The sequence below is a fragment of the Solea senegalensis genome, linkage group LG15, assembly GCF_019176455.1.
Source record: "Solea senegalensis isolate Sse05_10M linkage group LG15, IFAPA_SoseM_1, whole genome shotgun sequence".
Taxonomy (NCBI): Eukaryota; Metazoa; Chordata; class Actinopteri; order Pleuronectiformes; family Soleidae; genus Solea; species Solea senegalensis.
Window position 1 is genome coordinate 16,748,920 of NC_058035.1, and position 13,149 is coordinate 16,762,068.

The window sequence follows — 13,149 nt, forward strand, 5'->3', positions numbered from 1 at the left end:
CGTGAAAATCAGCTGTCAAACACACACACACACACACACTTATGGACGTATACCCTCCATCTGAAGAATAATTGGACATAGTGACATATTATTTCCAAAGCTAATTAAAAAGTGTGAAGCTCCAAATGTGTTTTCTGTGGAAAAAAAACATGTTTGTTCATGACAGAAACTAAAACAACAGAAATGTATTTTTAAGAAAGTGACATACTTTTTTAATTTAATTGGAGTTTAGAGCGCATCTCTATGGATTTGAGCTCATTGAAGCTCATTAACCCTCTTATGACCATCATGATATTCAGGCCGCCTGGATTCATTTTGATTTTATGGCTGTAGAATTGTCAAAAAATGTTCAATGTTTCTAAAATAACTTTAACTTTTGACGTCACAAACATGACGTGCTGGTGAATCTCGTCTGTGATGGGAACGGTTGCTCCGCAGAAGTCTTGAGGGCTACTGTAATTACAAGTAAAAGGGTGCAAAGCTATATTTCTCTGCTTTCCGGGTATCCATCCTTCCATCTTCTAGCACTGACATAGAGCAAAAGGCGCAGTACACCCTGGAGCACCCTGGAGCCAGTCCCTAGCTTTGGAATTTTCTAGATATCAGAAAATTCCAAATTCTGCCGACATGATTTGGCATGCGTACTTCTCATTAATCATCAAATCATGTCAGCGATAGAAGGGTTAAACAGAGCCTTGAACGTCCACTGATGATGCAGAAAACACAGGGAAAATAATGTTTAGTTTGTCTATTATGGGATATTGTTAAAATAGTGGCCACTGTAGAGCTGACCCAGATCCTGATATAAATATAAAAGTCTATACAAAATGATTTTGTCTTCAATTTCTGCCAGTTGACAATAATCTCATGTCTGCCAGAGACAAATATCAAATTTTGAGCTGCATACAACTTCACACAAGGAGTTTTTGCAAACATTTAACATCAAAGGTGATGCATATTTAATGGCAGGCCAAGAATTTCTCTAAAATTCCCCACCGACGACAACCTGCTCAGCACTACGCAGCAGATAAGTTAGCAATTGGCTGGGGAACGTGGTGTTCAGCAGCTAAAATTGGTAGGAAACCAAAAGAGAATGAATATTGGACTTTAATTCAGCAGCAAGCTGCAGGCTATATTTCTCCATAACCTCCTTTCTGTGCACAGCTGTAAACAAGGCGAAATGAGAAAGAAATGACGTTACACTGTTTCCCCACAGAGATCAATTTAAATTGTAGCAGCAGCCGCCTTGGGTTTTTAGGGTTTTTCCTCCACGTTATCACGAGAAATATGAAATAACTTTCAGATCAGAAAGGTAATTCATGGCAAATACTGTTGTATTTGACTCTAGTAAGTAAAACTGTAATACTTCAACCTCGGTCAGAAACAATAGCAACACACAAATCTGCGTCTGCCAAACCTAATAGAGAGAGTGACCTTTTGAAAAGACAGTGTCAGTACGTTGACGAAAAAAACCAATATAATTCATAATTTTTCTCTTTGTCTCCAGGTTTTGCAGATTTGTCCAAAGGACATGAGAGCGGACATTTGCGTCCATCTCAACCGGAAGGTTTTCAAAGAGCACCCAGCTTTCCGGCTGGCCAGTGACGGGTGTCTCCGAGCCCTGGCCATGGAGTTCCAGGCCATCCACTGTGCTCCCGGCGACCTGGTCTACCACGCCGGTGAAAGTGTGGACAGCCTCTGTTTTGTGGTGTCCGGTTCACTGGAGGTCATCCAGGACGACGAGGTAGTGGCCATTTTAGGTGAGTTAAATGCTTTGAAATAACGTCCTGATCATAAGTACCAAGAGCTTACTGCACTTTTGCGGTGGTTTAATGAACATTTTAACATTTTATGAAGAAACCAGGGACCATCAGACAGAAACCATGCAAGATAATTGGCTGAAATAGAATCATAACAGAAACTTAGCACATCATATCATTTATAATTTATTGACGATGAAGATCCATCTAAAGATACTTCTTTGCATTTGAAAGAACAAGAATAAAACACATTTTTGGAAGGGAATGATTACAGTTTTCAGTCAGTTCTAACAAATTGTTGATCATTTTAAGATAAGTTTCATCTTTCACCAAAGAGCTGACAAATATTACATTTAAAATCTCAGGAATTAGCAATCTGAGTAGCTGATGTGAGAACTGGTGTCCAGCATCGTGGTGTTGCATCAAAGTCAGAGTAAATATCAGAGTGAGTAAATCCTCCTTTCCCCCTCCTCCTCCTGTACACCAGCATTTTATAAACTCTCCGTCTGACTGCAGTGAAAGCTGAGCTGCGTGTGTGGAGATCCATTTCGGCTGAGTCATAAACTGAGGATTTGTGAAAGAGTTTGTCACAGATACAGGATCCTCACTGGTCTGTTTAGTCTGGCCCTTTCAAACTACAACTCTCATTCAGAGTGACTGCGCAATTGAATTTGAATATCGCATGTTTTAGTCACTTCAACACACCGTGTGTTGTGGCCCGTGTTTGTTTAACACCGTTAATCTTACTCAGATTATCCCACCTTTACAGTATGTTCAGTTTTTTTGTTGCTCCGTCTAAATGTGATGATGAAAGATGTTATTCTGATCAATTGTTAGTTTTATAAAGTTATGAAGTGGCTGTGGTGGTAATCGCAGCTCTTTGTGGAGTTTGCACCTTTAATCAAAAACACATTGTAGCTTCCATAGATTAAGGAAACGGGGGAAAAAGTACAGGTAGAAGAAAGTTTTTGCATTATACACATTAAGATTTGTGAAGTACAAAAGGCAAACATGTTTTCTTATTTATTTTAAGAAGAATCATGTATCCCCAGTTAACACTGGTTCCTCTGGTGCACCAGCACACATTTCAGCTGTACTTACATTTCCTGCATTTGCAGATAGAAAACATCATAATCAATGTATCATAATACATCAGCACCTCAAAAAAACACACATAACACTCAACAGCAAAATAGATATAAAACATCACAAAACACAATGAAAAGTTCTTTAAAGAAAGACACAATGTATATTAAAAAAACATTCAAATGTAAATATGCCAGGTTAGAGCCTGAGGCTGATTTCCACCAGGCTGATGTTATAAGAGATAAAAATGAAAAAACATTCAGGGAAACAAAAACAGCTCACCGAAATACAAAAGTTCCATAAAGGAGGAAATACATATACGTACATACTCACATACACAGCTGTTAACAAGTGACATTGGATGATAGTAAAGTGTCATAGAAAATATTTATTTTATAGAAAATATAAAGCACCTTGTTGCATAATTTCTTGATTGCACACAGTCCCTTAAAATATTGCACTCTGGTGGAAATGCACATAAACCTATTGCACATCATTACATAAATGTATATATGTTAGGGTTAGCACTCAAGCACAAGAAACTTTGTTAACACAGATAAACTAACCACATTAACTAAATCAGTCCCAACTGGTGACAATTGTAAAAAAAAAAAAATCTATTTTATAATTAACAAATTCTAGGCTTCTGCTTCAACAAAGTTGTATAAGTGGGTTATACAATGACTTTATGTTTTCAACCTGATATTGGGACATCTCTCGGAGGAAAAGAGTTACATTATTAATTTGATCATTTTGTCTTTTAGAATAGAGGATGTGGATGGGTTTGAATATTTATACATTTGGATTGTGTATAAACCTGGAGCTTATATTGCAAAAAGAAATTACAAACTTCAGCCCTTATATCAACACTGTGGGGAAAAACACTCAGAGCCAATGTGCATAAATTAATTTGAGACCCGACCCACATAGACCTGAGGATAATTAGATCTGGACAGAAAGTATCAGAGTAAACCAACCTCAGCAGCAGCAGCAGCAGCAGCAGCAGCAGCAGCAACAGCAGAAGCAGCAACAGCAGCAGCAGCAGCAACAGCAGCAGCAGCAGCAGCAGCAGCAGCAGCAGCAACAGCAGAAGCAGCAACAGCAGCAGCAGCAGCAGCAGCAACAGCAGCAGCAGCAGCGATGCTCCTTCATCATGTCAAACACGAAAGACATGGAATTAGATTTCAGGACAAATTCTACGGTTATCTCTCCTCCAGTAATTCATGACCAGGCTGGTGAACGGTTTAAATATCTTAGTCCACGTCACTGACCATCAGAAATCCAAACAACCCTGAATGGTTTAACCCGTCGGCACAAATTTGTTTATGTTACTGTTAACTTTTACTCACACACTGCAGGAACAACATAACTATCTTAACAGGCCGTTCACATGCAGCATCTATAAACACTAGAAACATGTATCTAAGAAGGAGTTGTGCTTCTAAGCAACCAAACCCTGGGAGCTGCTGACATGACTGAAAAACTCAAAGAAATCAAGAAAAAGAAATCAAAACAAATACAAGTGATTATCAGCTCCACTTTTCTCAGCTTTGCTGTTTGAAGAAAAATGTTTACTGTGTGTGGTTGCATCCTATTCTTCACCAACTGCTTAGGTAGCTTTGTCTGGATGATAATAACAACAATAATAATAATAATAATAATAACAATAATGACGTCCTAAAAAGCTTTAGAAACTTGTGTGAAAATGAGTTTATGCTTTTAGAAATAATGTAATAATCCTACTTTCTTCTTCTGCACAAAGCCTCTGCAGGGCAATAAACACAAGATGATTTTCTAATTAAAACCGGCTATAATGAATATTTTCATAACAACAATGTATCGAATGACAACGTGAAAACAGAAGAGCTACTAAAGGGAATGGATCTAATGTGATCACCTCAGCGCTCAGGGAGTTTAAACTCACTCGTTTTTCTGTTTGACCAAAGTTTCTTGTTTGTATTCAGTCTCTCAGTTGTCACTGCAGCACGTTGTAAACAACAACATCAAAATCACACTGTACTTTTATTGTTACCTGCACAGCAAGAAACAGTTGGTGCATCTAGACAATTGAGGAAAGACACAGGAACACGCTCTCATTAGATTTCCTGTGGATAACAGGGAAACCAGATGCCGTTCATCGCACCAAGAGCTCAACTTCTTTATCCAGATCCGATAAAAACAAATCGCTGTCCTCGCCGCCACCGGCACAAGAGGCTCCTGGTCCCAGGAGCTTTTTTTTCTTATTTGATGCCTTTAATTTTCCACATGATTAATTTTAGTAAATAATGGATGTGATGCCATCTGGGCTGTTCATCAATATCCAACTACTGCTTTCTCTTGGCATCACTTAGTAGATTTTTAATAGAATCCAGTGGATATCACTGACCTGGATGGAGCCCTAATAGAGCCTGAAGTCATTCACAGGTTACATCTCAGATAGTGAATTAAAGCAGTGGTACATAACTTTTAAATGGAAACACATGTCTGTCACATTCAAACCATTGTTATGAGTTCAAACATGGCGGATTAATCCTATCAACTCTGTGTTTCTCAGTACATATATATACAGTATATATGGTTACATCATTTCTGTTTCTGACGCAGATTCATAACAGCAACGACTACAAAAGTTACGCACTGCAGCTTTAAAGTAAAAAGAACATTCAACATTCTTCCACATGTCTTCTCTGTGTGCAGGTAAAGGTGATGTATTCGGGGATGTTTTCTGGAAAGAGGTGACGCTGGCTCAAGCGTGCGCAAACGTCCGAGCTCTGACTTACTGCGACCTCCACGTGATAAAACGCGACGCTCTGCAGAAGGTGCTGGAGTTTTACACGGCTTTTTCCAACCACTTCTCCAGAAATCTGCTGCTCACCTACAACCTGCGGAAAAGAGTGAGTGACTATTCTAAGTGAATATTTCAATATGAACATTATAATCTTAATGACGCTTTTTCACTTTGCTCGGCCCATTAAATTAAGGAAAGTTAAACACATTTTAACCTTCATTGAGATTTATTGCAGAACATCTTTTTCTTCATCATAATATTTGATTCTTGAATTATGATTAATTGGATTCTCCACTCTCTTTTTTTTCTTTTTTTTTTTTTAACTCTTCCATTATTTTTAATAAGAGCCCGGACTTAAAATGAAAAGTTGTTGTGTTGTTGTCTTGTCACCATTGCTGTGGTGTTTGTGAAGATCGTGGGATCTTGTCAGAGTTCTTTTCTACAGTTTCCACAGACACTGTAGGTTTAACCACAATAGCTGTCGCTAGTCATGTTATAGAAATAGTTTGAGATTTTGGGAAATGAACTCGGTTTTCCTTCTTGCTGAGCGTTAGATGAGACCACTGATAGTCATAAGTCTTATGTCTGGTGAAACAGGAGGCTGCAGCCAGGACACGGTTAGTGTAGCTTACACAAACACTGACGCAAGTGGAGGATATTTTGAGCTTGTTCTGTTTTTTCCAGCGTAAATAAAACATTATAAAAAAAAATAAATGTTGTATCACACATTTTGAGAAATTACACTCATCTTTCAAAAGACACTGAAGAGATATTTCTCTTCTTAACCTTTTGAAAAATGTCCTGCATCGTGACCCCACTGATTTATCTTCAAGTAAGTCTTTTCTCTTGAACAAATACATTTTATACTTCAAACTTAGTTTGAGATGGATTTTGTCTCAGTTCTTTCAAATAAGTAAAGGATCTGAGGACTGCTTTCATCTTCTCCTCTATCATCTTTCTCTAAATAATTTCCATAAATACCCAGTTTCTCTATTCCCCGATAAAAAATGTGAAATGAAGTCTGGATTATTTGCAACACAACAGTGGATTTTGCAGACGCCTACAGCCAGAGCTCACGTATGCAAAACAACACACAGCCCACTTCATCCCAAACCATAGTTGCATTAAGGAGTCGCCATATATTAAAGCCACTCTCACATTTTTCATTCAGAAATGAACAGCTGTGATGTAGCGACCAATCATTACCTCATTCATCATAAGGTTAGTCTGCCCTGGAGAGCACAAGTGAGATTGAATTGCCTGCTGCATATGAAGAGGCGATCTCATCTGCTGCTTTAAACTCACTATTCACCAGGGTCCCATACTTGGTGAATGTTACACAACAGGGAAATTCAGAGAGGGGCAGAATATTGAGCCCAACGCTGCCTTCAGAGATGAAGCCGCACGGTGAGGTTTTCATCCAGCACGATATGTTCAGCTTCCAAGTGGCTTAAGTTGTAATAACTGTGCCGCAATGAGACTGAGAAGAAAAATGGTACGGCCCACCTTTTATGATAAATGCTTTTTACGTGTCATGGCTGGGAACTGGGAAAATGGTGGATGACGAAATGTGATAAAAGAAAAACAATAAGGACAAACACGACGTCATTTCGTTTTCCAGATTGCAGACTCTTTACACGACAGTTAAAAATGACCCAATCCCACTTTTTTTGAGGAACCTTTAATATTTTTGGTCTGAAAACCTGATACATGATACATTTTTGTGCAGATTTTTTGACTTTTTAAAAAGTTATGTAACTTATCTATCCCAGAATGTACAACTACACTTTGGGTTAGTTTTGTTTGTGGTTGTTTATTTTTATATGGATTGTTATCAACAAAAAAAAACCAGACTACTACAGTTCTATGCTAAGCTAAGCTAACACACTACAGTATATTATTGATCCTCTTACTCTCAGCAATAAGCCAAATGAAGTGATTTCCTGAACTTTCTCAACTTTATTTATCTATCCATGCATTGCTCCGACAAATTTGAGGATCAAAAACAATTATACTTCAGTCTAAACTCAACATCTACTTTTCCAATAGCTTCAAGGTGATGACATGGTCTAAGCCTCTCTGACAGGCTGTAGCTGCAGTGTTGATTTCACCCTCTTGTCAATTGGACAATCTAGTATCACACATTCTTGCAAGTCGCGACGGGGCCGTCAACAGCTCCAGCAAATTCCAGTAATTGGACCTTGAGTTTGGACGGTTTGTTGAATTATTTCCAACACAGAGAAAGCGTGAACGATGCATCACTTTGTCACTGTTGGATGTTTTTACAATCGCAACGAGCCCAACTGTCCGTCAGCAGCTGCATTGGTGAACACTTTATGTTCGAGGTATGATGTGCGTGACGTGTCTCTGTGTTGTGGAATCAGCTCGTTACGGTGACATTTACAAAGCACACACTTGCTGAGATCTCCTCACACATTTGTTTTTTAACAGAGGATGATAACAGAATCACTTTCACTGCTCTGCTTCTAACCGTGTTTTTGATCATTCAACTCCAACTCATTTTCATTATAATGAAAGCGTTTAAGTCATCCGAACTTTAAATTGTCTTGTAGATCGTCTTCCGAAAGATCAGCGATGTGAAACGCGAGGAAGAGGAGAGACGGAGGCGTAAGAACGAAGCCCCTCTGAACCTGCCGCCAGATCACCCGGTGCGAAAACTCTTCCAGCGCTTTCGGCAGCAGAAGGAGGCGCGTATGGCGACCGGGAAACCGCAGCTCGATGAGCAGGACATTGAAAAGGGCCCCATGTATGTGGACGTCCCCATGGCTAAAACAGCCATTACGACGACCAGCATTGTCACAGTAACTGAAAGCCCGGCAACGCCTTCATCCTCGACTCCTTCATCTTCTACACCTCCAAAGTGTTCTCCGTCAGACGCGGCAAAGCTGCAGGTGCCGTCTTCAATATCTCTGATAGGATGTCGACCTGCGGAACCAGTTAAAGCCAAAGGCTGGGGTCGCTTCAAGGAGTCTATGGCCAAAGGAGACAACTGGAACAAAGTGTCCAAAGCCGAGTCCATGGAGGTTTTACCTGAACGGACAAAGACGCACGAATCACAAACCTCTCTGAAAAAGACCGACTCGTGTGACAGCGGCATAACCAAAAGTGAACTGCGTCTGGACAAAGTGGGCGACTTCCGCTTGACGCCCCAGGACCGTAGTCCCGTTCAGCCCCCGGACACCAGGCACACGTTCTACCCCATCCCCGAACAGACACTTCAGGCCTCACTTCAGGAGCTGAAGCTGGAGTTGAAGGACGACATCAACAGCCTGAATGTTCGAATGTCTGTCCTGGAGGCGCAACTGACAGAAGCACTTCAACTCCTCAAAGCCAGGAAATCCAGTTCTGGCTCTCCACAGCATCTGTTTGACATTTCTAGACCTGCTTCACCAGAACTAGACAAAGAGGATATCTTCTCTTGAAGTCAGCAATAGTCGTCAGGCAACAGTTATCTCAGAACTCAGCGAGAATCCTGTGATATACCACATTACTTGGATTGCTGAGGCTGCAGCGGGCGCACCATTTAGATTTAGGCAACAGCGTGTGGTCTTTAAGACACACCAGCCTTTGCTGTAGCGGTGAACCTGTCAGTAATAAAGGGAAAGTCATGTTAGAAAGTGCAGGTCACAGCTCAGATTCGGTGTCGGAGGTTTCTAAATGACAGCTCTATGTTTGTACATAAGTTGGATGTATTTTTTCATTGCACTATGACGGGAAAACTGAGCTCGAGCGGTTTGACTTTCTCTCGAGTCCAGAATCTGTCCAGGTTCTGAGTCTCCGTAGAGGAACGGCGTTGTGTTCCTGTTGGAAAGCTCCAGTAGAAATGGCATGATCCACAGGTTTGTTATTGAATCGTTTGTATGAGATTCTTTGCATGTCACATAAAACAGACGTGCGCCTCAAACTGCAGATGGTGCATATTTTATTAATTGAGGCCGCACGTCACGCTACTTGCATTATTTCACAGTGACAGTAAAAAAAAAAAAACTGCATTTGCAGTTGTTGAAGCGGCCTCTGAGTCGTTTCCTTCAGCGACTGATGAATTCTTTTATTATATCGTCTGCCAGGATTGTTATGAATTATACAACAGATAACTCTGGCCAAGCAATCGGATTTTCAAAGACATCTTTCAACGCAGTGCATTATTTCCATAACCCATGGATGTATGTGCGTGATGAAAAATGGAAGGCAATTTTAACTAATGTGGCAGCAGTTACTTAGTTATCACTCTCTCTTCCAAGCTAATATTTGTTATTCTCACATATATAAACACTACAACCCTGAATACTGTGTCTACAGCACAACTGTCGTGCATTTTAGCTTTGATGATGCCGGTGGTGCTGAATGTGGCCGTACCCCTTCACGTGTTTGAAACTGACATGAACATAGTACGGAATGCTGTTTTGCATAATAATGATCTTTCTGAAATAGAATTTATTTATTTATTTATTTATTTATGTAAAATGAAAGCAGGTTTGTTCTTGAGGGCAAACTGACATATGTGGACTGAGCCACTGTTTTAGAGAGGACGATTTTTTCCTCTCATGGTCACTGAAGTAGATTCTTACACCAGTTAGCATGCATGATTTATTGTGTCTGTTTACACACACACACACACACATCCTCCCATCTAGACACATGACACAAGATGACTGATATTAAAAGTGCAAGTCCTTCTTACACATGTGTGTTCCCTAAATTTGGCTGAACTTGAAAGACAACATTACCGCCTGGACTCTACGACACAGTGAATGACCAATATCTTACAATGAATGCTGCATCTAACTACTATTTATATTTATGACATTGGTCTGAACAAACTGAAACTGAAAAAAAAACATGCTTTATTTTCACACGTTTCATTTATATAAACACTGATTGTAATATTATTTACATGTAGAAAACCAAATAAATGTTTTTTTTTGCCTTCTAATGCATTTAAAGACACAAGAACTTGGTCCAGTTTAAAGAAAATAAGTGTTCCTCTGACATAAAGCTTGTTTCAGATGTAATACCAAACAATTTTACTTCTAAAGTTATATTTTTAACCAAAATGAAATTGTATCATTGGAATGGCAACAAAATGAAGTCCTTCATGAAAGCTACATCACACTTTAAGTAAAGCAAAGCCATTAAATGTGATATTTAGCAATAACTTATTACACATTATTCTGTTACACAAACCACAAAATTCCACTAACATTCAGTAAACGTAATATTTGTATTCCTACAATACAACATTTGTTTTAAACTGATCACGACTGATCGAAAGCATGGTGGTGGTGGAAGCAGCAGCTTCACTGCTCCTGCTTCTTTTACAGAGCAAAAACCAATAGCCACTATTCTATATTATTTATTATTCATATAGATAATTTATGTTCCTTGCATGCCTTCTTTCTTATCAGGACAAAGGAAAAGCAGAGAGGAGAAGACACTCAGTTCTTATGTAGCCCCCATTTCCATCAAAGATTCAGCCTTCTAAAAATAAATGGGCATGTCATAACAGAAGTGAGAACCCGTTTGGGTCACAGCCGGTGTTTGTGGCTCTTTATGGGTTTGCTTTTATGGAGAATTCAGATCTTAGAGAGCACTAAAACCATCTCTGTCCCAGAGAATGCAGAAAGAAGCTGCTCACGCATGTTTGAATGAATTCATGAGGGAGGAAACCCGGCGTGACAGTGACACAGAGTGAAAGACGGATCTAAAATGTCTTCTCCTTTTTTTTAATCAAAGCGACACAATCACTCTTTAAATATTTGACATTTTTAAAACTGAAAAGAATTTCTAATACTCATTTATTCATGCTTTCTCTTTATGATTGAGGCTGACAAAAGGTTCACACAAAGATGATGAATGTCAAATTACACATCCAGTCGCCTACTCTTGAAACAATATTAAAATACATTTTTATTTTTCCACGGGTAAATTAACAAAACAGAAAAAAGGAAGTTACTTAGTTTAAACGGGAGATAATAGTGATGGGCTCTTTGTAGTAGCTTGACTTTGACAGCATGTACAACAAGTAAACGACACATATTTAGCTCTTATCTAAATGTGTACTGATGAAAATGCAAAGGAAAACATCAATTTCAGGGTTTTATTTGTCAATAAAAAGCCAGTTATGTGATATTTAAGGTATCTCTGAGCTTTGGACACAACCAGACTAACGTAACTAACCACCTTCTTCCCACGTTAATGCCAAACAACGTAAATCTGCATCTAATCTGCCTGCAACTAAATGTGGAATTGATCCTCTTCAGATGTTACTCCTAATCAGGAAGTGAATACATTGATAGATTTTGAACTTCAGTGTGGAAATATGAATGGTTTTATTGACAGATTGTATCTTTCACAGTTACTTTAGTGATTGATTAATAATCAAGTCATTGTTTCAGCTCTACTATGGAGGTGAAGTAAGTGTTAACTATAGCTGTAGTGTGTAACTAAACACTGACGCTAGCGTTATTAACCCATATTCGAAACTTACCCCACGCCCTCAGGTCAGGCTGCTGAGCTCTCCAAATGTTTTCATTCAACTCTTGTGTCAGTATCTCACTACCTCAGCCGTGCTTCAGAGAACCAGGGTTCACTCCTGAACCTAGAGCCTGTTTCTGTGTGAACTCATTTGACATTTGTTTATTTATTGATGTTCAAAGGTTACACACTACAGTGTTAAAACTAAAAAATGTCAGTCCCATTATCGGCATAAATTCACTTCCACTAATGCCACACAGCAGATGATTTTCTGAAGTGACTCACTGATTCATTGTGGAAAATGTCAATTATCCTTGGTATTTTTTCATGTTATCCACAATAAAGCGCTGTCCCACTTCAATGGCACGTGAATGACACAATCTTAGACTCTATGGTTTAAATTAGAACGTATTCTATGTCAGTGGTACTGTATTATTATGAGTTTTAGTTTAAAATAAATATAATATTTTCTCAATATCCAACAGGAACAGATCCAGGTAAGAGTATTTTCATACTAAAAAGCAATAAAAGGTCAAAATCTAATCTGTTTCCAGCATACAAATCGAATATTTATGTCCAACAACAAAGATAAAGCAGGTGGATTGCACTTAAACTTACTTACATTTTTAACCAATGCCATAAATACAGTGACTAACGCAGGATAAAGGTGCACTCTAACATTCAGAAACGAGGTCTTTGAAAGCAATATGTGGTGATGTGCTGTAATATTAATCAGCAAGGGCAGATAGAAATATGAAGAAGAAGAAAAGAAACTGTACTGCACTTCCACTTCATTTACAGTCATTACTTTTAATTGCTACTGAGAAGCATGCAAACACTGTGCCTTCATTATATTCCTCCACATACACAGCGTGCGTGTGTGTGTGTGTGTGTGTTCGATACATCGTGAAAAAGCTTTCACGTTCTAAAACGAAAACAAACATGTTCTGATAAAATAAAGTCTCCTTTTCAAGAAAAAGCATCGCTCTCCACTCACATGACATGACATACCTGCAATCA

At 39.0% G+C, this 13,149-nt stretch overlaps 1 protein-coding gene across 3 annotated transcripts in view; it reads left to right on the forward strand.

The window, feature by feature from the left end:
* The window catches only part of kcnh1a (potassium voltage-gated channel, subfamily H (eag-related), member 1a), a 44,980-nt gene extending 34,492 nt beyond the window's left edge, over nucleotides 1-10,488 (forward strand). For all 3 annotated transcript variants that reach the window (XM_044045817.1, XM_044045819.1, XM_044045820.1), the window contains 3 exons: nucleotides 1,508-1,760; nucleotides 5,544-5,740; nucleotides 8,208-10,488. In XM_044045817.1, the coding sequence (XP_043901752.1) occupies nucleotides 1,508-1,760; nucleotides 5,544-5,740; nucleotides 8,208-9,077 (1,320 nt within the window). In that variant the 3' untranslated portion in view covers nucleotides 9,078-10,488. The remainder of the gene's footprint in view (nucleotides 1-1,507; nucleotides 1,761-5,543; nucleotides 5,741-8,207) is intronic.
* Nucleotides 10,489-13,149: the final 2,661 nt, after the last annotated feature.